A 23,960-nucleotide genomic window follows, 5' to 3' on the forward strand; every position below is an offset into this window, starting at 1 on the left:
GGTAGTTCGGTGCTTGTAGACATGACAATATCGTTTTCGTGAGCTGGACGCTAACCCTTTACAAATTTAGCTTATGATTACATGACACCGGGATCGCAATGCCAAAATCGGCAAAAAGGATACCTTATATAGGACTGAGAACCTTAAAAAGAGACTTTATCCCGCGCATCGCCTACATACGGAAGCACCCGCTTTCCATCCTGAGGCTTACGCTACCTTGGCACGACATGTTAGGACGCTACCAAATGACCTAGACTCACTCATTTGCACTTCTGAGTGGAGAGAGCTACTGTGAGAATACACTGTCTCGATTGACTAAGAACATGGCATGAGGAGATAGGATGCGTTGGAACATCCGACTTCTTTATATCAAATTCAAGGTGTCTACAGACAATAACAGACTAAACGGTCGACAAAGAAAGAGAAAACAAGTCGCAAGGGCATGACTTTAAAGCAAAAACTGACCAGACAAGGAAATGTGTTGCAGGCCCCATCTTGTGTCATGTACCTTTAGTAGACACTCAGTGTCCCAGTGCAAAGCCGCAAATCTGATTAGTTCTGTGATCGGTTGGTCTGTTAATTGATAGATCATGATCGCACGATCGTTATTCTGTGCAGTAAATGGACCGGAACTGTATTGTACTTAATCTAGTCGATTTATTTTATTATTTTTGTGCTTAATTTCTCTTGGTTTTTACTATCATGTATGTTTGGCAAAATTTCGAGAAGTTCAAAAAAGCACGTACCTACTGTACATCACAGGAAATCAGCAATAAAAAAATTGTTTTTGTAGAGCAGTAGTCGACACATGAAAATGAAGATGACCAAAGATGGTAAAAAAATGGAACACCATTAGAGAACTGATGATGGTGATCAACAAACTTCAAAACGGGATTCAAACTACCCTGATATCGTGAAAAACGCCTGGGAACGAGATTGCTCTGGCACCAAGGGTAGTGTTCATCGGTTTTTTTCTTTGTTTCATAAATGTACGGGAAAATCTTCGCTTTTGAGTCAAAATATTACTTTATTACAATTCTTTTGAGATACAAACTGAATGACGTGTAACCAGCAAACGTCAAGCAAATATTAACAGCTATTAACGAGAAATCGATTCTCAAAACGAAAAGGAAATAAATATTCCCATATATCAAAATTACAACTTCTTTTCATTTCCAGTATTTCTCAGTCGTGCTCACAGTTCCGCAGAAAAATATTTAAATGGAAATAACAAACGCACACACAATGTCACACAACATCTACACCTACCAGAGGTTCTACATGGCCTAATAACAGACGTCGTCCTCTTCGCGCGCAATTTTTTCTCCCCTCGAAAGTTTCAACCTGAAACATTCCATACTGACAACTTCCGGGTATTTTTCTCTGATTAGCTGTTGCTCCAAACAATAACTGACACCACATATCTCTGTCCAGACAAGTCATCAGTATGGTTTTTGGAGGATCAACTCTTAAATTTCTCTTGAGCAGAGGAAGACCTGAACTGCGAAGAGAGAAAGCAGTTCGCTCAAGCTACCTGTTGCTTCTTGTCAACTCGCAAGCGTGTGTCACACTAGTTTCTCTTCAAGCAATGTAACGCAAACTAATTTCAATTCATCGATTCGTTAATAAAGTCTTTTTTCGTACGAATGCAGACCGTGAACGCCACCTTCCCTTTGCGCCGACGGAGATCTTTTCTCAAACTTGAGTTGACCGTTGTACATCATAGATCGTGTTGCAGAGAGGCTCTGGGTGCCCATATCCTGGCAGCCATGTTGTATGCCCGTGTAGAGGTATGGGACAAAGCGGTGGACACTTCCCTTGTCCGGCACAGTTCCCGAAACTCCCTGCGCTACTCTCATTCTGTGGCTTTGCACAAAGTAACGGCTCTGACTTGATCCATGCTCGAGGGCGTCCAGTGAGCCCATACCTAATGAAAGAGACAACAGGCAAATTTGAAATGCAAGGATAGTACTGCGGAAGTAGAATAGGGCAGACTTATTGAAAAATATTTCGACCATCCGAACCAGTTTATTTACACTTTGATATCTCCTGTCTACGAAGATCCTACTGAGACAACAGGTTTAGCAGCTAGATTTAACCGGAAATATTAATCTGCGACAGCTTCAGCACCGTGTAGTTATCACGGTTGGGATAGGAGAAGATACGCAAGGGAATTCGTTAAGTCTTTGTAGCGGGTCGAGGAAAGGGTGCCAGGGGGTCCGCCACCCGTTATTGGAGCGAGGAAGGGACCACCTTCATCCCCCCTCCCCCGTTTAACATCTCCTGATCCGCCACCCAACGAAACTGAAATTACATTTCATTTGGGGCCGTGTTTACTGAATACTACCTACGACGTATCTTAAAATATAACTTCGTGTTTCAAATCGCTACTAATCACAACTGGAAATTTGAATGACAACTCAATTTCTCAAATCTCATTTCCACCATCTCCGAAGCAAAGAGAGAAGGCCAACTTTTACGCGCCAAGAGGTTTCTGCTTTAGTTCGAGGAATGCAATGTCACAAAGGAGGTATTTAGCGCTCTTAACAACGTAGACAAAAACACCGAGCGCGCCAGGTTTAAAAAGGAATGTGTAGCATCCAGAAACTATGAACGAGATGTGAAAGAAATGCATATCATTGAAGAGTGCCATAAAAAGCGAAAAGGAAGTCAAGAGGACCGCTGGACGGAGTCTATCACTAGAGGAAAAGAGCATCGGTGTTGTAAGAAACGTTTTTGATGATGGAGTAGGGGCGCACAACAAATTTACCGTATTTATTCGATTAGCGCCCTGGGCGCTATTAAATTTTTGGACCTTGAGGGTGGGCGCTATTCGAGGTGGGCGCTTATTTTCACCATTTAGCAAGTAGTACTATTTTGCAAGAAAACAATTGTTATACTAAATTGAAGATGTACCAAAGCTGAATTTTAACTGTTCATTAAAAGTTCAGTGAAAATGAAACAAAAAAAAAACCCTCGGCCCTAGGGGTACCAAGTACTTAGCAATTTCAATCTAAACTTCAAAAATAATCAAAATTCCCTGTGCCCCTTGGGGGGGGGGTGGCGCCGAGGCTGGGCGCTTATTAACATTTCTACCTACAGGGTGGGGCTTATTCGAGGTGGGCGCTTATCGAGGTTGGGCGCTTAATCGAATAAATACGGTACCTCCGAAATAACTGCACGGTACGGTTCACAGGCACGTCTTTTTTTTTTTAACAATTTTTAAGAGAAAGTCAAGAAGTGTCGCAAAATGGAAGGTCTTCGTGAAAACCAGTTTAATAACTTATAGTAAATCTGCGATTGTCCTTATTAACATATTTCAAATTAATGCGAAAGAAAGGGCAACAACCGTTTAAAATAAGAAAAATTAACACGGTAACTTTTCCTGGTTAAAACGTTAACGAGATTGAGAAAATAAAAACACTTTATGTTGAAAACATACAGGAACGAGGTATATAGCCTGAGTGTATAACAGAACAGAACGAGTGATGGTAATGACTCAAAATTTCGGGTCAAGACAATGGAAATTAGCGGCCCTTTATTAAACACGAAATTTTGAACTTCGCGATAATTTCATTTCATTGCAGATAATTTGCTGAAGTAACTTTTAATCTAAGAAATCATGGAAAGGTTAAGAAACAACGTGAAAAAAAAAGGCCACTAGTCAAGTGTTAACCGCAAAACATTTTTTTAGATCAATGTTAGAAATGGCCGTTAATTGATCCCCTCGTGTGCTAATTAACGTGCTAATTCCTTCAGTTTTGAACGAACCACGCGAGGCAAAGAAAACAACATTAACCTGGGTCGAGTAGGATTTCCATCATTGTGTTCCGGAAAAGATCTGACGAAAGAGGCGTCATAAACTCACAATCTGTGTATGATCTGTTTTTAAAACTATCCTTAGATAACCTGCCATTGTGCAGTTTTAAGATTAAGAATTGACAATATAGCTTTTAATGCCAGGTGTAATAGCTTATTTCCCATTTCCGGATCCGCCTCGCCAAAGGAGGTAAGTTTTGAAGACCATTCAAACGAGTCAAGCTACGTGCTTACCAATTTCTGCTCGCACGCGACTTTAGCTAATTTTTCTCCTGGTTTTTGTCGAAGTTGCTTATACCCATAAGCGATAAACAAATAAAAGAATATTAAAAGTAAATTTCTTATGCAAACAGAAGAATAAACTTATTTTCGTGCAATAATTTGTTAGTTTGGCTTGGATAAACAAGGCGATATCACGGAATCTCAAGACCACTCAGTCAGTCCTGGCATATGCAATATTTCCATTTGTATTAATAAGGCGGAAATCCTGATTAAAGACGTACTACAGACTATTATTTTTTTCTTCCAGCATTTTTTTTAAGATATGGACTTTAAACAGCACGTGAAGGCCGTTATCTTAAGATATGGACTTTGGGAAGCACGTGAAGGCCACTATCTTAAGATATGGACTTTGTGAAGCACGGGAAAGCCCATATCTTAAGATAGATGGACGATGTAAAGCACATGAGTGCGGCGGGAAGCCCAGTTCTTACCTCGATACTTCTTCAACCGGACGCCGTCCGAGAAAAAGTACTCGCCAGGTGTTTCTGTGGTTCCGGCCAGGAGCGAGCCCATCATGACGGTCGAAGCGCCGAGAGCGAGCGCCTTGATGATGTGACCTACGGACCTGATACCACCATCAGCAACCACAGGCACCCCAAACCTTCTCGCATACTCTGCGACCCGGAAAACTGCCGTAGCCTGGGGCCGACCAACTGCCATCACCTCTTGTGTGATACAAATAGAACCACTCCCCATTCCCACTCGCAATGCATCCGCGCCTGCGTCTATGAGATTCTTGGCCTGGGCAGCGGTTACAACATTTCCAGCAATGATCTACAAAAGGGAACATATGTCACAGGCCTTTAGAAACAAATTGTGCGTCTGCTCCAACTTACTGTTTTGGGACCTATACTAGGGAGGAATTTATGCATGTAAACGCAAGTAAGCGCTTCATCAAATCACCTAGTGTCTTTCTTTTTCTCAGAACAACGTACACTGTTGCATTGATAAGTTAAAGAAATATCAGTCGTTGAACATCGGCTGCAGCAAGACAACTGACTCAGGCTCTAGTGCAGTGATCTATACTAACAAGCCTGACATATATTTAAATTCGCCACCGTTTGCTTGATCCCACTTCGCCTTAGGCGGATAATTGTCAAATATTGTTCTTTAATAACAGCTGTTGGCTGTTACTTGCCATTGCTAATGCGCCCGCATCTTGAATAAACAGCTATTGTTAAATAGTATGCTGGACTTAGACACAAAATCAACTGGTACAATGAGGAAGAAAGGTAACACGGCACCTGAAGATCCGGGTATTTCTCTTTCGTGTACTTTATGAGACTGATTTGGAATATCGAGTTTCCCTGGGACGAGTCTAGCACAATCACATCCACCCCAGCTTGCACCAGAGCCTCAATTCTATCTTTGTCTTCCTCTCGCGTGCCAACAGCAGCTCCGACTAGAAGCTGTTTCTTCTTATCTTTCGACGCCAGCGGATATTCGCGGTTCTTCTTGAGATCTGTGTGCGCCATAAGCGACACTAGTTCTCCATTTTCGTTGACAATGGGCAGCTTTGCCTGCAAGAAGATATAGTATTATTTTATCTCTTGAAAAGGCTTTTTGTGAGATATACGATAAACTTTTTCTTGGAGAGAGTCCGCTCTCGAGGGTGGTAAGCTTTAGAGGGGGTTCGGTTTGTAAAGGTGACTGCTTTAGGAAGGTGCCCTCTCAGTATGTTCGATTAAGGTTGGTGTTGGCTTTTAGAGGGATGCCTGCTTCAGAGCCGCGCCTGCTTCTGAGATCCACTAAGAGGAATGTCCGTTGACGGGGAACTGTCTGTAACGTATGAAGAAAGTTAATTAGAGCATTCACATGATACCTTTTTACTCTTTTGTAGGGTTTGATTGGCTTCCTTTAGTGTGCATCCAGAATGCGCCACAATAAGCTGTTCCCGCGGTGTCATGACTTTGTCCAGCGTTAAACCGTACTCATCTTCACTGAGAAAATCAATGTCACGTGACGTGACAATTCCAACTAAGACACCACCAAGACGACCAGTATCTGAATAAAAATTAACAGCAAAGAAAAGAAATAATGAATAATATTTAAATAAAGGCACTACGAGAGTCATGTTCCTTGCCCCAAAACACAGCAAATAAACACCCTCCTGTAAGGGCCCGGTACAGAAATCTCTATCCACCACAGAGTCAGCCAAATGGTGCTGATGTGCAGCCAAGTTTTGTTACCTGTCAGCGGTATTCCTGAAAACCCATTCTTCTTCTTAATATCCATGACGTCACGTACAGTGTGACCCGGGCTAAGCACTATGGGATCGCTGATGAAGCCTTGTTCAAACTTTTTTACTTTGCGTACCTCATTGGCTTGGAATTCCACGCTACAGTTGTGATGAAGTATTCCTTGGGAAATAAATAAGCGAGAAGAAACAATAAGATATGTAAAGTCACAGCATTTTTATAAGTTATAAGAAAGACGCCGATTTATCGCAGGGCAGTGATAATTTTTCCTTCTCCGTACTAGAGTGTGATTTAAAGGTTGTTATTGGCGTTTGGTCTAGTGTGGATGATTCAAGACCTTTAATAGAGGGTCTCAATGGGGTGGTGGCTTTTACGGTTAACGGTTAAAATTTTGGCTTTTTTACGGCTAGTAAAAGAAGTAAAAAGTTAATTTTAATTGTTTTTAAATGTTAAAAATTAATTTGTATTATTGAAAACAAATTTTAGGTCTCAGGGCCATTCTGGGACGATGAAGTGGACTATTTTTGTTTATTTATAAGCTTTTATAATTACTGACCGATTTTTTACGGTTAACATATTTTACGGCTAACGGCTAAAATTTTCCAATTTTTACGCCTAACAGCTAAATTTTTGTCCGTTTTACGGCTAACGGTTAACCCCATTGAGACCCTCTTAATAGACCTTCTGTGGAATCACACTGTATTAGTTCGTATCGTTTTGAGTATTTTGTACATAACACACTTTCAGGATCGCGCAGGGCTGGCCCAGAACAAAAATGGAAACTTGAGATTGGTTTTTTTTTTGTTTGGGTTTCCGGGCGGCCCGGCGGTGAAAATAATAAATAAATTTTTTTTTCGGGGGGCTAATAGTCAGTTCTCGTTTTCCTAGTGGGTCCTGACTCGAGCTCGTACCGATTGTCTCTCTCAGGGAGTTAGAGCGAGCGAGCTGGCTTTAAAAAGAAAAATGGTGGAAAAAAATTAAACTAATTCTGTTCATGCACAATTAACTGACAGAAAGTGCATGGCCAGAAAAATCAACTGTAAATGATTACCTGTTTATATCGACAGCGCGGCATTCCGGCAATCAAATTATCACGCGATTCCCCAGTAAACATTTATAAGTGATCAAGTATTAACAAGAGATATTAAATAAGCAACAAACCCAAAATCACTTTATTGAAGATCTCGCTGCAACATCTTCAAATCAATTATTTATTCATGCCACTTCATTTCTAGTGTCACCAAGAGAAAATAAAAATAAAATATGGTTTGTAATCGATAACGGGCTGATAGACACGAACCCTTAATTGTCGATCACTGCAGGGTTTCTGATGGCGATTCACGCGATTGCCATCCTAAGTGCACACAGTGAACTCAGGCATTGAACCTGTCCGTGATTCATTTGTAGCCAAAACAAAGTCATCCTCGGAGACCCAGGGGCAGTTAGTGGGGGCGACGGACTATCGGGACAACGGGATTTTCGGGCGGAAGTTTACAAGTTTCCGCTCTCGTTGTAAACTTTCGCCCGAAATTCCCGTCGTCCCGATAAGCTGCCCGTCGCCCCCCACTAACTGCCACTGGGTCTCCGAGGATGAAACAATGTAAGCAATACGAAGGCGTTAAATGGGTTTATACCTCTGGATGAGAACATCATGTACAAAGTTCATGTCACTACTTACCTATTCCTCCGTGGAGAGCCATGGCGATTGCCATTTTCGCTTCTGTCACGGTGTCCATTGGTGAACTCACAAGCGGTGTTTTGAGGGAAATTGTTCTTGTGAGCGCTGATGTTAAATCAACACCGTCTGCTGTAAAATCAATGTATCCTGGTAAAATAAGAAAGTCATCGTAGGTCAAACCTGCGCCGTTTCCAAACAACTGATTTGCGCTGAGCCCGTCTTCTGGAATGTAACTTGTGTGACCGCTTATTAAATATTCCGCCATCTCTGATTCTCGTGTGTTCCTGAATAAAACAGTTCCTGTGTTCAAATCTGTGCGATCAGAAGAGCTGTAAAGAGTAATAATAACTTGATGGCGATTTATAGGACTTCGTCGACGATCAGAACTTTAAGAGCTTTCCACTCGCCGGCAGAGATTGTGAGGTTCTTGTAAACAGTTTTGCGAGTTGGTGACGTGAATATACCTCGTGCCGAGCCGGTTTCTTCTATTCCTCAATATGATCAAACAATTTGTGGTTTAAAAACGATAACCATCGACCGATTTAAGTCTTGCCCGTGCTGCTTGGTAGAAATTTGATAGTTTCTGAGAATCCGTTAAGTTACAGAGCGGTACTGAAGCTCAACACACGAAGTTTTGAAGTTTTACATTAAACGCGCGTACTGTTAATGAGATGCAAACATGCTGACATGCGGAGTGACTGCTAAGAAATATTTCTCAAGGGGCAATTATGCGCCGCAAATTTGCATACCGGCAGTATCGGCGGTCAGTGTTCCTGAATATCAGGAGATCAGAAGGGAGAAGTGAAGAAAACATATATTGATGACGTTAAAAAAATGAATACAAAAAGAAGTACGGCTTCGGAGTACGTGCTATGCTCGAAACGTTTGTGTCAGCTTGCAACATGGGACATAAAGTTGAGGCGGGATGCGGGATATATACAGGTTGAAACGTTGAAAGTACCTTGGCGGGAGCTGATGTGCTCATTTCACCCCCCCCCCCCTCTCCCAGCAGGCAGGGGGTTTCAGTTGATACTTTTACCTATCTGAAATGTTTTGTTCAAAATTTACAGATAGTCAATTGCAGAATAATAACAGTGACAGCAAACTTTACTGGCGATAGATCCAAAGTAGAAAAGATATGAACTCGGCAGGTGTAGCAGTCCATAAGTGCATTTCTTGGAAATGCTTTCAGTGATCCTATACTAATTGCTTTTCGCAAGGAGTCCTCACTTCATCCGCCGCCCAAGAAACTCTGGAATATATCAGAGCATGTTTTATAACAGATTATATTTTGCGTGGTACCCGTGCTATTGACAGCAATAAGCCTGGACAGACTTCTCAGGGTCTGGAAGGGTATTTTCGGGATCCGGGATTTGACAAAAATACGGTGCGGGATTCGGGAAAACGCAAACTATCTTGACGGGATACGGGATTTGACTGCTCCCCGGGAAGCGAGATTCACCAAAATTTGGGCATGGGACGCGGGATTTTTTGCCTGTCTGTCGGGAATTTGGGAAATCGTGACGACCCAAATAAACGTTCAAGCGGCGATAGCTAAAGCAAATCAACCAGGCGAATGCCAAGTGGTGTCTCTCCTTAAAACTGTCAAGTTAGCGCCAGATGGGCACACAGAAGAGAGTATTTTGTTTCAACCAGATGCCAGGAAAGTGCACATGGTCTAACAGCATACCATTTATTGACTCGACGCTTAAGCTCTTCACATTAATTGTAATCTTGAGGTGGATGGTCTCAACAGTTTAACTGCTAGATATGGCAAAAAGTGATCAGCTCCGCTTCCTTGAATAAGAAATCGAGAGTTTCGGTGTCGTTCTTTCTTGTGACCACACACAAGGCTTCTAGCGCCAGAAGTACCGCAGCGATCCACAAAGAAGAATTCCAACGTTCCGCAAAGCGACAATGAAACACAAAGACCTCTACAGATTCCAGAATCACTTAAAAACCTTCACTGGGTAAGAAAAATCGTAAGGGGTAAAGGACTCGGAGGAAACCTCCAGAACATGATTGCTAGAGTGCAATAGACAGGCATGCAGTGGCGTTGACACTTTTTCCTGAGGACGCGAGATGTGTAGCAATAACCACATTTTACATTTATAAGCTTTTGCAGAAAGTAGTCTTTTAATGTATTTTTGAGGAAAGAAAAAACGGGATTCGGGAAAGCGGTGGAAAAAATGCGGGATGCGGGATTCGCGTGAAAAAGGAGCGGGAATGCGGGATGAGAACCCCCATTCCAGACCCTGACTTCTCCGAATCCGAATCTTTTTTTATATAGCGCCATATCCATGGCTCATGGCGCTTTACAGTAAAAATATTATTAAAAAGTGAAATTTACTTAAAATTTACATCACTGATAAAAGTAAATACTGTATTAACAAATAAAATAGCTAAGCTCTAAAAATGGGAATAAAAACTAAGAATCATTAAAACCTTTAAATGAAAAACTAACTCAAAATGAAAAACTAACTTCTCGTCCTGTTGTTGGGGCTGAGATACAGACAAGTTGTAACTTTGAAGCGAAGTCACGTGGTCATTACCTTTTGAGTTGTGTCTATTGCCTTTTTAACAATGCATTTTTCAGACTGCAAAACAATCGTATTTTCATTTCTTGCGAATGCACGAGGGCTTCGTACGAAAGATCTGGAGCGAGTGTCAAACCGGAGAGTGATACAGTGGAGAGACATTTTTTTTCTCGCCTCACACAATTTACGACTGCGGCGCTTCGAACCTTCTGAGCTAGGCATGAATAGATTGTGCTAGTAATTCAGGAAAAGTGCCACAAATACCTTAGTTCTCTAAAGTTGCCAAATATCAAAATGTTGCCACCAATTAGAAAAGTTGCTGCTCTAGATTTTTTGTTTTAGATAAATTCTCAAAACGTTTTGTTTGTTTGTTGCCATTAAAAATTGCATTAAATATTCTTACAATCATTAAAAGAGTCAAAAAGCCATTGTTATATAGAAATATAAATACTTCGTTGTAATCTATGCTTTTAAACTTAACATAATTTTAATAATAGATAAAAAATAAAAATAAAAAAATAGAAAAAAGATAAAAATCCCCGAATGAAACGACTTTATAGTTTGGATCGGTTTTATATCAATTTGTTGCTCAAAAGTTGCCAAGGAAGGCAAAAGTTGCCCTAGGTTGCGGTACTACAAAAAGTTGCTCAAGACGCTAAAAGTTGCTCAAAAGTTGCTGAGCACAATCTATGTATGCCTATTCTGAGCGGCAATTTAAGGAAATTAAACAACTGTTTTTTGCAGTCTATGCATTTTTGAAATGTACTAATAAGCAAATCGTATAGCTTTATAGGTATACTTCTGTGTCTAGTAACGGCTCGATCCTTTCTTACATAAAGATTCCTATCACCCTCCGTCATCAGCAAACGACAAGTGCAAGACCATGCTCAACAACCGAGCAAATCAAATCAACTCAACATAGTGCGATTACAGTGCACTGTTGTTGCAACTGGCGTAAGTCGCTAACCTTTGGAGTGGTGATTTTGCTGTTTATCTTTTAGCCAATATATAGATAGACGAAGTGAGACAAGCAGTGAAGGACAAAATCAGACAAGTACTTTGCTGTTCTTCCAGTTAGCTCTTGTCGACTTAGCAAATTATTATTAGCAAATTATTATTATTATTATCATCTCTTAGCTTACCAAGAACAAATATAAACATTGTTTTTTTCATTTATTCATTTTTAGCGTTTGATTACAGCACATATAGCAAAATAGTACAAAGGAACGGACAAGTTAACTTAAAGAAGTGATCTAAAAATTGAAATCCTTTGCATACAACCTGAAAAACACCCAGTCTCGTATTAACAATAACATTAGGTCATGTGACTGTCTTTATTCTCATCACCTGTAGATTACATGTTGATAACTTGTATGCTTTGTATGTTCATTCGTTTAGTCTCTCCTCAGTTATTTGATAGATTACATGTTGATAACTTGTATGCTTTGTATGTTCATTCGTTTACCTTATTGTTGCTAATTTTCGCGGGAACTTAATTTCGCGAAAATATAACGGGCATATTTCGCGGGACTTAAATTTCGCGATTTGGCCAAAAGAATACATTTAAAGGAACTAAATTTCGCGAAAACTGTGTCAAAATACTAGTCTACATTAACAAATGGTAAGTCTCAAAATTAACACAACTGATTTTAATTTTCTACGAAAATAGTTTCCAATGGCACTGAACAAAACCACATAACAAAACGAAGCTTAAAACAGTTTGACATGTTCTTTTGTAACAAAGTAGAGCTAGTTTGACGACTGTACCAAGAACATTATGTGGTAAACTGACCATAACGTTGATTAATTGTAACGAATTATGTAGAAGGGCATTAAAGTTCGCGTCGTTATTTTTCGCGAGAACCTTTTTTCGCGGGTCTTTAATTTCGCGATTTTTTGAAAATCGCGAAAATCGCGAAAATTAAGTCCCGCGAAAATAAGTAACAATAAGGTACTCTCTCCTCGATAAAGGGGAGACTTAACAATCCCATCAGTCACTCGTGGCCAATTTTGTTTTGTTTGAGGGAATGAACCAGTATAAGCTTGATATCCGCCTGAGCCAGGTGGCGCGCCCCTGCACATTGTGGCATATTTAGGCCAAAACTTTCAGACTTGCCAGAAGATTATCCCTCTCTCTTTCTTATTTCTTTATCTGACACGACTGCGTTATGTCAAGTGGTCAGCGGTTGTCAAATAAGAACGTCACGTGCTGTCACGTGTTTCTGGCTGCACCTCCTCTTCCCGGGACCTCTCCAACTCATCAACCAGATACTGCAGTGGGTTATCGGGTTTCTTGTACACGATTTGGGCTGCGAAGTTCTGTAAAAACAAATGAACAGCGGGGTAAGAAGAGCGCTCCTTCGGTACCGTTTATATTGTCAGTCAGCCAGTTGCCAGCCAGTTATCTTGCCAGCCAGCAAACCAGAGTCGTCAGCCAGCCAACCAGTCAGTCAGTCAGTCAGTCAGTCAGTCAGCCAGACCAGCCAGTATCTTGCAGGCAGGCAGACAGACAGACAGACCAGTCAGACAGTCAGTCAGTCAGTCAGTCAGTCAGTCAGTCAGTCTGTACGTCCGTCCGTCCGTCCGTCCGTCAGCCAGCCAGTCAGTCAGTCAGTCAGTCAGTCAGTCCGTCAGTCAGCCAGCCAGCTAGCCAGCCAGCCAGTCAGACAGTCAGTCAGTCAGTCAGTCTGTCCGTCCGTCCGTCAGTCAGTCAGTCAGTCAGTCAGTCAGTCAGCCAGCCAGTCAGTCAGTCAGTCAGTCAGTCAGTCGTCGCAGTCAGTCAGTCAGTCAGACAGTTGACATTTCGCACAGCAATCGCCCATGATTGACAGCTGCTTTTCTTTTCATTTATTGCAGGCTAAACCTTTTCTCGGTTAACCAATCTCTCTCTTTGTTCAGAACACCAAATTAACGGATTAAAAAAATTGAAATTTTATATCGCTATAAAGCACTGAGCAAAAACAACTGAATATCTTGAAAAGAAAAAATTCTAATCTGCGTTTACAGGCATGTTTTCTGATGGTCTACGTCTGCTGGATTTTGACTATTATTCGCTTTGCTACCAAGAAAATCAAGAACTGTAAAAGTTTAGGTCTGGTGACGATTATACCCAATTTAAAACGAGCCAATTTAAATGTATTCTAATAAATATCATTTTTAATTAATTTGAAAATGTAATTCAAGCATGAAAATATCGCTCAGTATGTTAATCGTTTGCGAATTATCCACCGGCGCTTTTATCGTCTTATGTTGAGATTTAATTCTGCTTGTTGTTCCAGCAGGCATAATAACAAGAGCTATCGATCGGTGGAGACGAAAAAGCTGACTAGCAAATTTTATCATGATAAGAATCGGCTGAAAAATGAATCCTTTATAGTTCTGCCGGTCATATATCGTTTTATTAAAAGTTATTGACTCTGAAACGGCTTCGTTGTACACAACAAACCTCACCTGAAATAGTCTTAGAATCTGATGCTTTTCCAAATATTTCACTGACTGAAGGAAGGGATTTTCTTCGGTTGCCAGGAGTCCGTTTCGCTGACCATCAGTGCTTTCAGCAACAGGGACTGTGTCAGGCTTATCACTTGCTAAAGCCGGCGAATTCGCTTCAAGTCTTCCTTCCTCAGTCACGTAACTGTTAACAGTCGAGTCCGAATTGAACGACAAGCTTGGTGGCCTTGATTCAAAATGTGAATCACCGGTGCCATTCTCGCAAGACACTTCTTCAGTTTTTTGTTCAGTATAACTCGCAACACTTTCTTCAGTTTTCATTTCAGTTTCTCGTGACGTTGAACTCTGTTCCATTTGATTTGTGTAATTGCTCTTGAAATGCTCATCTTCGCCAATAACATTTTCACCTGTGCTATTCTTATCCGACAATGTTTCTACATCAGAATTCGTAGACATTTTTCGCTCATGACTTCAGTACTCAATTTATAAATCCTTGAGTGTTATCTCTAGAGCAGGCAATCGACAGCAAGCTTTTTCACCTACTAATATTACCGTTTCATCGTTCATTGTTTAACAAATTCAGTGTTTGTGTTGAAATTTTTATTGAAAGTTCTTTTCAAATGCAAATCTTATTAATCGTTGCCCTGACAACGGGCTTAAGTAATTTGCTCATTTTAATAACCATCCTTTTCTTTTTGACACGTCAAATAAAATCATGCGAGGATTTTTAAAATGTTTTGAATAGGCACATCTCGACAGATTAAAAAATTATTAAATAGCAGGGCTTAGAGAACATGTCCAATAGAAATTAACAATTTCAATAATTATTGAACTCTTTGTATCAAGTGGAATTTTAATATTCTTGATTAACAGACATGGGCTCTTTGTCCACTATACAGACTACATTTATTCGTGTATGGGATTACGGTTAGAAAAAAACTTTTCACAAAGACTGGCTTAGGACCACGAAAAGATATGTTCCAGTGAGGGGAGGATTATTGACAAAACCGTGTGCATGTCCAACAAGATTTTCTTTTCCATAGATGTTGGACGAAGGTGGATTTTATTTACTGACTTGGTAAAAACACCCAGAGATGTTTAAGAAAGAGTTTCATGTGTTACAACACCACGTTGAGACACGTTAAATATATACTTTATTTTTCTCTTCTCATAGCTCAAGTTATTAGGATTCATTATTTTATACGCAGATTAGACAGTGTTAACGAAGTCGTGATCTAAACAAGGTGAAAACAAAAGTAACACTTGTTACGCCACGCCTAAACACGGTCTACATAAAATGCGGCTATAAATCCACATGGCAAGGATGGTTTAGTCTCAGCCTAGTGATGGTTTACAGACTTGCGTGTTAACTCAATTAAACCATTCTTCATTTACACAGCCGGTCCTGTTTCAGTTTAGTGTGATGTGGTCATGCGATCTTTTCCAGCCATTTTTCCACTGCAGAAATATCAGCTTCCCCGTCCGCCTGTCCTTTAGCACTGCACTCTGCAAACTCCACCGCCACTGGTAACACGTGACTGAACTCAAAATCCTTGCCTTTCTTTCCAAAATACACAGCGGTGCTAGTTGAGCCGCCATCTTGACCTTCTAGGGCAGCGGCACGTGTCACGCGCAGTGTGTTACTGAAAATAGAAATGTCACCTTAACTCCCAGAGGAGATTGAGGGGGAGCAGAAGTCAAGAAAATACAACACAGCCATGCTTGAATAATGTTAAAATTTAACATCTGCCTCCCCCCCCTAAATACCCATACGATAAATACAATGCCCCAAAGTCCCCCAACCAAAAAAAAAAAAAATGGCAGCAAGCTTTACACACCTGAAAATGGAAGCAATTTTTTAACTAAAAAAATTCTGCACACCACCATAACAATTTTATAATGGAGTTCCCTACTTCACCCCTGGAACCTCAACACAAGAAAAAAAAAATCACATTTAGCACTTGCAACTAAACTAGGGTTGATTTTTGTTGGCAACATATGCTTCTTTCTGAGTTTCACAATAGTCTTCACAGCCACCCAATTGGTATATTTGTGCTGGGGGTAGTACAAAGTAATGCACAACAATAACAAGGATGTGGCACTGTAAAACATAAAATACATGTAGAGCCTGCCATGAAGACCATTTTGAGGCAAACATCTTATACCACCATTGGTTAGACAAGGTGCAATTAAATGTTCTTACATTTCCTTTTCCAACTGAGACTTGATTACACTCTGGGACTTGGCCATTGTAAGGTCTGGAAAAGAACACATGATTCAGAAGAAGCCAAAAAATGTAAATAAACAAGTTTAATGGTTATCAGCTCAACACCACTATGCTAAACTTGTGCATGCTTCCACTTTGACTAAGTCTTCACTATCATGTTTTGTCTGTCTTAATTTCTTTTTTGCCAAAATATAGATGACTTGCTATCGGAAATCAGATGTAATCAGATGCAGACATTGCTCCTAGTCGAACTAACCTTGTTTGTTACACACAACCAGGATAGAGGTAGCAGACTTTGATAAATACTTGTCACCAAGAATGTCATACATTATCCTACAAAGAATTACAGCAAGTCATGTTGAATTGCAAGCTTACAGTTTCACTTTGTCAGTATCCTGTACAAAGAGTGCCCATCATGTTAAAACATACATCGCACTAGTTGGCTAAAAATAACTTGGCCAGATGATGTTGATGAATAAAAATTGTCAGTCATTTTACACAACTTTGCTGCAGGATAAATATTTTATTGTATAGAATTTCTTGACCTAAAATCCAGTGTTTGAATCATGTAGGTGATGCAACAATCAAAGGGACTAACACCCAGAGAGAATGATACAAATGTCAAGCTATCAGATTAGCCACATCATTAAAGTTTCTGATCTGAAAGTGTAAATAATACTCACTCTGCAACATCTCGTACTTCTCGTGGAAAGTTCACACTATCAACAACAAACAAGATTCCTCTAGAAAAGAAAAATATTGTAGGAATATGTTGTTATTACGAAGGAAAAGGCACAAACTACTGGTACCTTATAAACAAGAGAGATGCTGGTAAATAGTAAAGAAATAAAGGAAAGTTAGTAAATGGCCCAGCTCACAACAAGTCTCTCGTAGCTCAGTTGTTTAGAGCGCCCAACCGGTATCTGGGAGGCCATGGGTTCGATTCCCGTCGGGGACTCAGATTTTTTCTTTGTCCCACGCTCGTGTCATGTTGAATAATTTCTTTACTATTTATGACCGAGCTTGAAATTTACCATCTTTATTATTTACTACTAAGAGAGATGCTGTTTAAAGTTAATGTGAAGAACCCAGATGCAAACAGCACTAAACTACAGCAACAAGAAGAAATGAGATAAGCATCACATTGGTCAATGAGCGCACATCACGTCGATAATATGTTATAATAACTTCCTGTATCTTTTGAGTTTGGCAAAAAACAAAACAAAACAAGTTCAAATCACCTTGTCTGGTTCTTGTATTGTTCTATAAACCTTGATCTTACCCTCTGATGACCAGGGAGATCTATCAAGTCAAAGCTCTTGCCACTCTATGTGTAAGAAAAATCAAATTTGTTATGAGTCTTAGTTACTAAGCCAAGTTTCCTTTGGTATTGATATTCTACCAGTAAATGCAAACGATTATTTTTCAGGCAGTCTAACCAGAGTCAAGTGATCAGTCTCGTTCCCAGCCCAGGGTCTCTGTCTCTTTCCCCAAGGCCAAGAGAAGAGAGACTCTCTTCTCTTTGGGTGGGAAGCGAGACCCTGGGAAAAAAAAAGTTGTTAAGGGATCGCACTGATACGCCAGTCAGACTTTTCCTACCTTTGTTTTCCAATTCATAGTTAGTGGAAATATACATTCTTCTCAAATAAAAGGTTTGAGTAGAACTTGGTTTAATCTAAATATCAGGCACAAATTAAAATTCTCAGTTGGTAAAAAGAATAGTCAAGGAGAAAAAATAAAATCTGACTCAGTTGATCTTAAATTTTGTACTTCAGTAAATAAAATTTTTGAATTTGTATATGCATAGTGTTTGTACATGTATCAGAGGAGACAAGTTAATGTGAATTCATATACCATTGAAAAAGTGACTGTTAAGTGATTACCTTTTTGCCTTTAAGTTTGTATTGATCTTTATTTTCTTTTATTGAGGTGTGGGTCATCACATATTTTCCACTAGAAAGCTGAAAATGTTAAAAGAAGAAATATGTCACATAAAACACTCAGTGATAAATGATCATCGCAGTGAATTTCCAATTTAAGCAATTGGAATAAAGAAGCCTGAAAAAAATTCAGGGCTTCAACGGGATTCGAACCCGTGACCTCCGTCCGCGTTACCGTTACCGTGACCTCGCTCCCAATGTGTGGCTTCAATAGCTCAGTTGAAGCCCGTCGAAGCCCTGACTTTTTTTCAGGCTTCTTTATTCCAATTGCTTAAATTGGAAAATCACTGCGATGATCAGTTATCACTTTCATATACATCCGCAGTTCATATATGAATCATTTCATATACATTACATCATTTCACTCCTCTCACGGGAAAATATGAACTCACAATTGACCTCGCTCCCAATGTGTGGCTTCAATAGCTCAGTTGGTAGAGCATCGCACCGGTATCGCGGAGGTCATGGGTTCGAATCCCGTTGAAGCCCTGAATTTTTTTCAGGCTTCTTTATTCCAATTGCTTAAATTGGAAATTCACTGCGATGATCATTTATCACTTTTATATACATCTGCAGTTCATATATGAATCATTTCATATATCATCATTTGTCCTGGCAATTGAGGTACTTGGCCAAGCGATTAGGAATAATGAAAATATCAGTGGTTTGAAAATAAACGACACCGAATTAAAATTAAGTATGTACGCGGATGATATCACAGCCTTTATAAAAGATGATCGCTCAGCTAATCACTTGTTTAATCTTTTAAATGATTTTGGAGGCTGTTCAGGTTTAAAAATAAATACTTCTAAAACGGAGGGTATGTGGCTGGGCAGTCTTAAATGCAACTTGGGTCAACGTTCTAAATTTAATATTTCGTGGCCTGAAAAATATGTAATCGCGCTAGGTGTGGCCTTCGCATATGATCAGTCTGTTAGTTACAAAATTAATTTCGAGGAAAAACTTGTTGCGCTAAAGAAAATATTAAACCAATGGACGACCAGAGGCTTAACTTTAATGGGAAGAATTTGTATCATCAAAACCCTCGCTATCTCCAAGCTTGTTTATAATACCTCCGTTCTCACAACACCACCAAATTTTTCTTGTGAAGTTAATGATATTTGTTTCAAGTTCATATGGAACTTTAAGCCCGATAAGGTCAAACGTAACACGCTTATTGGTCCTATAGAGAAAGGGGGCCTTAACATGGTAGACTTCAACATGATGAACAAATCTTTAAAGGGAGCATGGGTTAAACGTTTATATGAAGCTGGTGATAACAAATGGTGCTCCCTCTTCTCATCTGCTACATCCCAATATGGTGGTTCGTTTCTTTTGGAATGTAATTTTAATGTATCTGATCTTAATTTCGTCTCGTATGTACCGTCCTTTTACAAGGAAGTATTGAATGTCTGGCAGGAGCTACATTCTAAAGACCCTTCTTCTGCTAAGGAATATGAAAACGAAATTATTTGGAATAACCGCTATATTAAAATAGATGGTAAATCAGTCTTCTATCCATCTTGGCATAGAAAAGGAGTTATTAAAATCGGTCATCTGCTAAATGAGAACAGAACGTTTTTATCCTGGTCTGAGTTTCAACATAAATATGGTATGACGGTAAACTTCTTAACGTATTACGGCCTTCTCACCGCGATCCCTGAAGAATGGAAAAAATCAATTTTAAATTCCGAACGAATGCTTACCGATGTTGACAGTAATAAGCTTCCTCTTGCGAATGTCACCGCCAAATCTGCTCGCGAACTGCTTGTTATGAAAGTGTTTAAAGCCCCAAACATAGAAACTAAGCTTATAGAAAAACGTCTTCCTGCTAAAGCCATCTATGAATTGCCATTCAAAGTTACAATAGAAAATAAACTCAGATGTTTCCAATACAAGGTCATACATAACATTCTACCCACTAATAACAGACTTTACAAAATGAAATTGAAAAGTTCTCCCAGTTGTGATCGTTGTAGCTCTTCATACGAAACTTTACCTCATTTGCTGTATGAGTGTCCGACGGTACAATTATTCTGGAAAAAAGTTATTGCATGATGGAATGAAAAACGTTCAGAAAATATCACCTTAATTGACACAGATATTTTTTACGGTTATAAACCAGATTTAAGTAATTTTTATGCCCTGAATCATTTCCTCATCATCGCCAAGTATCACATTTTTCTGTCCTGGTTGAATTCAGCATATCCGAATCTAGATAGCTTCCTTCTCTTACTCAATCAAAAGATTCTCTATGAACGCACAATCGCTGTTAAAAATAATAGTTTGACGAAATTCAAAGCAAAATGGACAACTCTTTGTGCCTAAGGTCCCCCAAGTTACCCCGCCCCCCGCCCAGAGGTTGTGCCGCAATCTATTTATTTATTTATTTATTTATTTTTTTTATTTATTTTTCGTTTCATAGTAAAATAAAATACATACAGTTAGTATTAGAGTTAGTAGTAAAAAATTGAACTTTGTAAATAGATTGTAACTTTAAAATGTAATAGTAATATAATGTAATATTTTTTTGTAAGAGCGATATTTGTTATAGTAGGTATTGTAAGGCGTGTTATTGCGATATTATTATTTAAAAAGAAAATGTATATTAAATAATGTAATAAGTAATGTCTTGTAATTAGCATCGTAGGTAGTATATGTATTTGTTAAGTAAGTAGTGTTCTTTGTGTGTCAATAAATAAATTAAAAAAAAAAATAAAATAAAACACTCAGGCAAATCTACTTGTTGTTTTGATACAATGCAAAAGATACAGACTGAAATGATGATGAAAACTGGTCACAGGCAGAAAAAGATCTTTCTTTTTAATAAAATAATTTAATCGACCACATTTTCCCATTTTCCCTCGGTCTACACTCTTATAGACCATAGAAAGGTGACCATAACTTTGGACCAATCAGCAAGTGAGAATTCTCTCGATTATGGTATAAAGTATAATGGTTACTTCTACTTCTGTACCATTCTTGTACCTTGAAAATACCTTCCTTATTTTAAAAAGTAGCCACAATAAATGGGAGGCAGCATGGGTAAAAGGGGTTTTATTAAAATTTGAAGTAGGAAGGCACCAAAAGGAGAGTAAGTGGGCAGAAAAGAACACAATGAAGCAAATTTCTTTATGTTTGATTTTAAATTAGCCAGGTACTGACTTATGAGTATCCTGGTACTGGTACCCAGGTCCCGCCTTCTAATGACAACCCTGGTTAAGTAGTTTAGGATGCTGGATTTGAAATCTGGAGGAACCTGGTTCAAATTACCACCCGGTTACTAACTGCAGTTGTTCCCTGTAGTTCCAAGTTTAACTATGTTCTTTGCCGTGATTTTTGCCCTACCACCAGCTGGAATAATTGTAAGAAGTTTATCATTCACTTGTTTACAGAGTCTACAATTAAAACAGCATTTTCTACACATTAAAAAACCCATTTTGAGTCTAGAATAAGAATGCCACAAAGATACATGCTGGTCTGCTAAGAGAGAAAAAAGATGAAGACAAACTTACTCTGCTGAATAGCAGTGTTTTCCCAGAGTCTGTCAGGCCAACTAAGATTATGCTGCGACCTCTAGAACCACTTCTACCAAATAAAAGGTACAGGACTGCAAGAAATAATCAAGTAGAATAAATAAAAATACTACTGGTGATATAGCTGACAATTAGTGAGAGGTGCCATTGGACCCTAGATTCCCCTACCATAACCAACTACAAAAACAAATCTAAAAGAACGTGTTGGTAATAATAATTCTCATCGCCAAATCTGAAATAGGGTATACACAGAATGTACTCTGGCTTATCGCCCAAGTTTAAGACTAAATTTGGTTAGTGTTGCCCAGACTATCAAAAGATTAATATACACTGTAAGCTGCTCCAGAATAAAATGCTTGAAAACCTATGGGCCACTATTGATTTTTATTTACAGGAGGGTTTCTATAAAAAAATGTCAGATGCTAGTTGAATGAGAAAAAAGCTGTTAAACTTGGTTATTACAAACTGTCGTGATTCTCGGTCTCTCAATTATTTGCCTGTGCCTATGACAATGGCAAATGATTGATTAGCCTACCTTGAACCTGTCAATGAACCTGAGCTGACCACAACAAAACTTAACTTATGCAAAGTAGCTAGAAATCGCCAAGTTGATTCAGTGAGATAGTTTACAGTTAATCCATAAGCTAGTAGCCCAGGGGGGTACTCGGGATTTCAAGTGACGGGGAAGATCGAATGGGGTCCAAAATCATGACCCAAAAAAATCCCAGCCCAGCCCCCTACACTAATTATGTATGCAACTATTTCATACTTTCACTATACACAAACAGCAATCATGAAAAGAACCAGTCAGTCACAAAATTGTATGCATATAAATTAATGTAGGATGCTGTGCGGAAATCTTGCCTACATTTGTTTGTACTTTATTTGCAGAACTTTGCAACTAAAGCACTGCCACAAATCTTAAGATCATTTTACACACCCAAAAAACCCTTCTTTAATCAAAAAAATACATGGCAAATTTTCCTACCCAAAAAAAAACCCAGAATCGAAACATTTAAACCCAAAAAAATCCTTCTATCATCCCCGTCACTTTATATCCTGAGTACCCCCCTGGGGCTAGTTAGTAGTAGCTTTCGTTTATAGATAGATAGATAAACTTTATTTAAACACGATAAAAATTAAAGCTTAAAGCTTGTGGGGTCGTGTGTTTAAATTGGACTGCTACATTTTTGTTCGAACAATGTTCGAACACGTCATCATATACATCATTTCGTTTTAAACAGTTCTTTATTAAAACTCGCTTGCCTAAGTAATGGAAAAGTGAAAATACAAACCTGTAGTCAGAATGACTATGAAGGAAGCGATAAGAACGCCATATAAAGTTCCATTGGGGCTTTCAAATAAGTCGATAATCATAGAGCGGGCCGCCATTTTTTGTTTCATGAACTCTGTGAGCCCGCGATCCCCGACTATTTCAATAAATACTTTGTGTATGACACACCAATTGTTTCACAATATTGCTGATTGAACAAAAACCCAAAATCGGCTTACAGGTATCACGCGATTAATCCTGTCCGATTTGATAAAGAAGCAAATTTACTGAATTGTTGCCTTTGCCTAAGTTGATGTAACTTATTCTGGTAAATATGACCATGATGTTTTCACTATTTGGACCCCTTGCCTGCATGTTGGTATAATGGAGGATAAATTATGTAATGCCCTTGACTGAAAGATTGTCATCAAAATTTCATGGTTGCCCTGGAAGCTTCGCTTCTTGGACAACTGTTCATTTTTAACATTTTTTAAATAGCCTTTCAGCATTTAGCATTATCCTCTTATAAATAAATTATCCAACTTCCTAACAGGTTTATACTAACAATGTTTTTGCTCAAAGTAGCCTGGTTATCGAGTAGCCAGCTAAATAATAATAATTTTTAAAGTTAGTTTAACTGAATATCAGCTGAAAGCTTAACATTTTGCTCTCTTCATTAAGACATCTATAATAATAATAATAATAATAATAATAATAAATAATAATAATAATAATAATAATAATAATAGTAAGAACTTTATTTAAGTGTCTAGTCTTCTAGCTAGCCTTAAGCTTACTAATCGGGGACACTGTTTAAACTAAAATATAATATAAGTACAAAAACGATTCTGGTCTATTTACATTAAATTATGCTACATTTTCCAACACTCTTTGTATTCACATCTAATTCCTACAATTAAGATACTACTTTAAAATACGGAATATCGAACCTATATTTAATACTTATAGGGTGGTTTCGGCTCAAGAGTTGCAAAGGTGACACCCTTTTATTTATTTTTT

At 38.9% G+C, this 23,960-nt stretch overlaps 3 protein-coding genes across 4 annotated transcripts; all 3 read right to left on the reverse strand.

The window, feature by feature from the left end:
- Positions 1-982: 982 nt before the first annotated feature.
- On the reverse strand, positions 983-8,642 carry LOC144657820 (inosine-5'-monophosphate dehydrogenase 2-like). The gene is made up of 6 exons (XM_078518185.1): positions 7,978-8,642; positions 6,291-6,461; positions 5,924-6,105; positions 5,346-5,621; positions 4,533-4,875; positions 983-1,927 (listed from the first exon to the last, which is right to left on the reverse strand). Exons 1-6 carry the CDS (start codon positions 8,240-8,242, stop codon positions 1,623-1,625), a joined length of 1,542 nt encoding a protein of 513 aa, XP_078374311.1. The 5' UTR covers positions 8,243-8,642; the 3' UTR covers positions 983-1,622.
- Positions 8,643-11,682: 3,040 nt separating this feature from the next.
- Positions 11,683-14,537, reverse strand: LOC144656665 (uncharacterized). Of its 2 annotated transcripts, XR_013571351.1 has the most exons (3): positions 13,965-14,537; positions 12,470-12,833; positions 11,683-11,979 (listed from the first exon to the last, which is right to left on the reverse strand). XR_013571351.1 is itself a non-coding variant. In XM_078516907.1 (2 exons), exons 1-2 carry the CDS (start codon positions 14,418-14,420, stop codon positions 12,717-12,719), a joined length of 573 nt encoding a protein of 190 aa, XP_078373033.1. In that variant the 5' UTR covers positions 14,421-14,537; the 3' UTR covers positions 11,683-12,716. The 2 variants fall into 2 exon arrangements, 1 of the variants encoding a protein (XP_078373033.1); XM_078516907.1 differs by having other exon boundaries at positions 11,683-12,833.
- Positions 14,538-15,101: 564 nt separating this feature from the next.
- On the reverse strand, positions 15,102-23,523 carry LOC144657812 (signal recognition particle receptor subunit beta-like). The gene is made up of 8 exons (XM_078518176.1): positions 22,963-23,523; positions 21,647-21,741; positions 18,075-18,152; positions 17,433-17,518; positions 16,875-16,934; positions 16,448-16,524; positions 16,168-16,222; positions 15,102-15,607 (listed from the first exon to the last, which is right to left on the reverse strand). Exons 1-8 carry the CDS (start codon positions 23,069-23,071, stop codon positions 15,394-15,396), a joined length of 774 nt encoding a protein of 257 aa, XP_078374302.1. The 5' UTR covers positions 23,072-23,523; the 3' UTR covers positions 15,102-15,393.
- Positions 23,524-23,960: the final 437 nt, after the last annotated feature.

Source organism: Oculina patagonica, chromosome 6 (genome assembly GCF_052425735.1).
Source record: "Oculina patagonica isolate OP01 chromosome 6, crgOcupat, whole genome shotgun sequence".
NCBI classification, from domain to species: Eukaryota; Metazoa; Cnidaria; class Anthozoa; order Scleractinia; family Oculinidae; genus Oculina; species Oculina patagonica.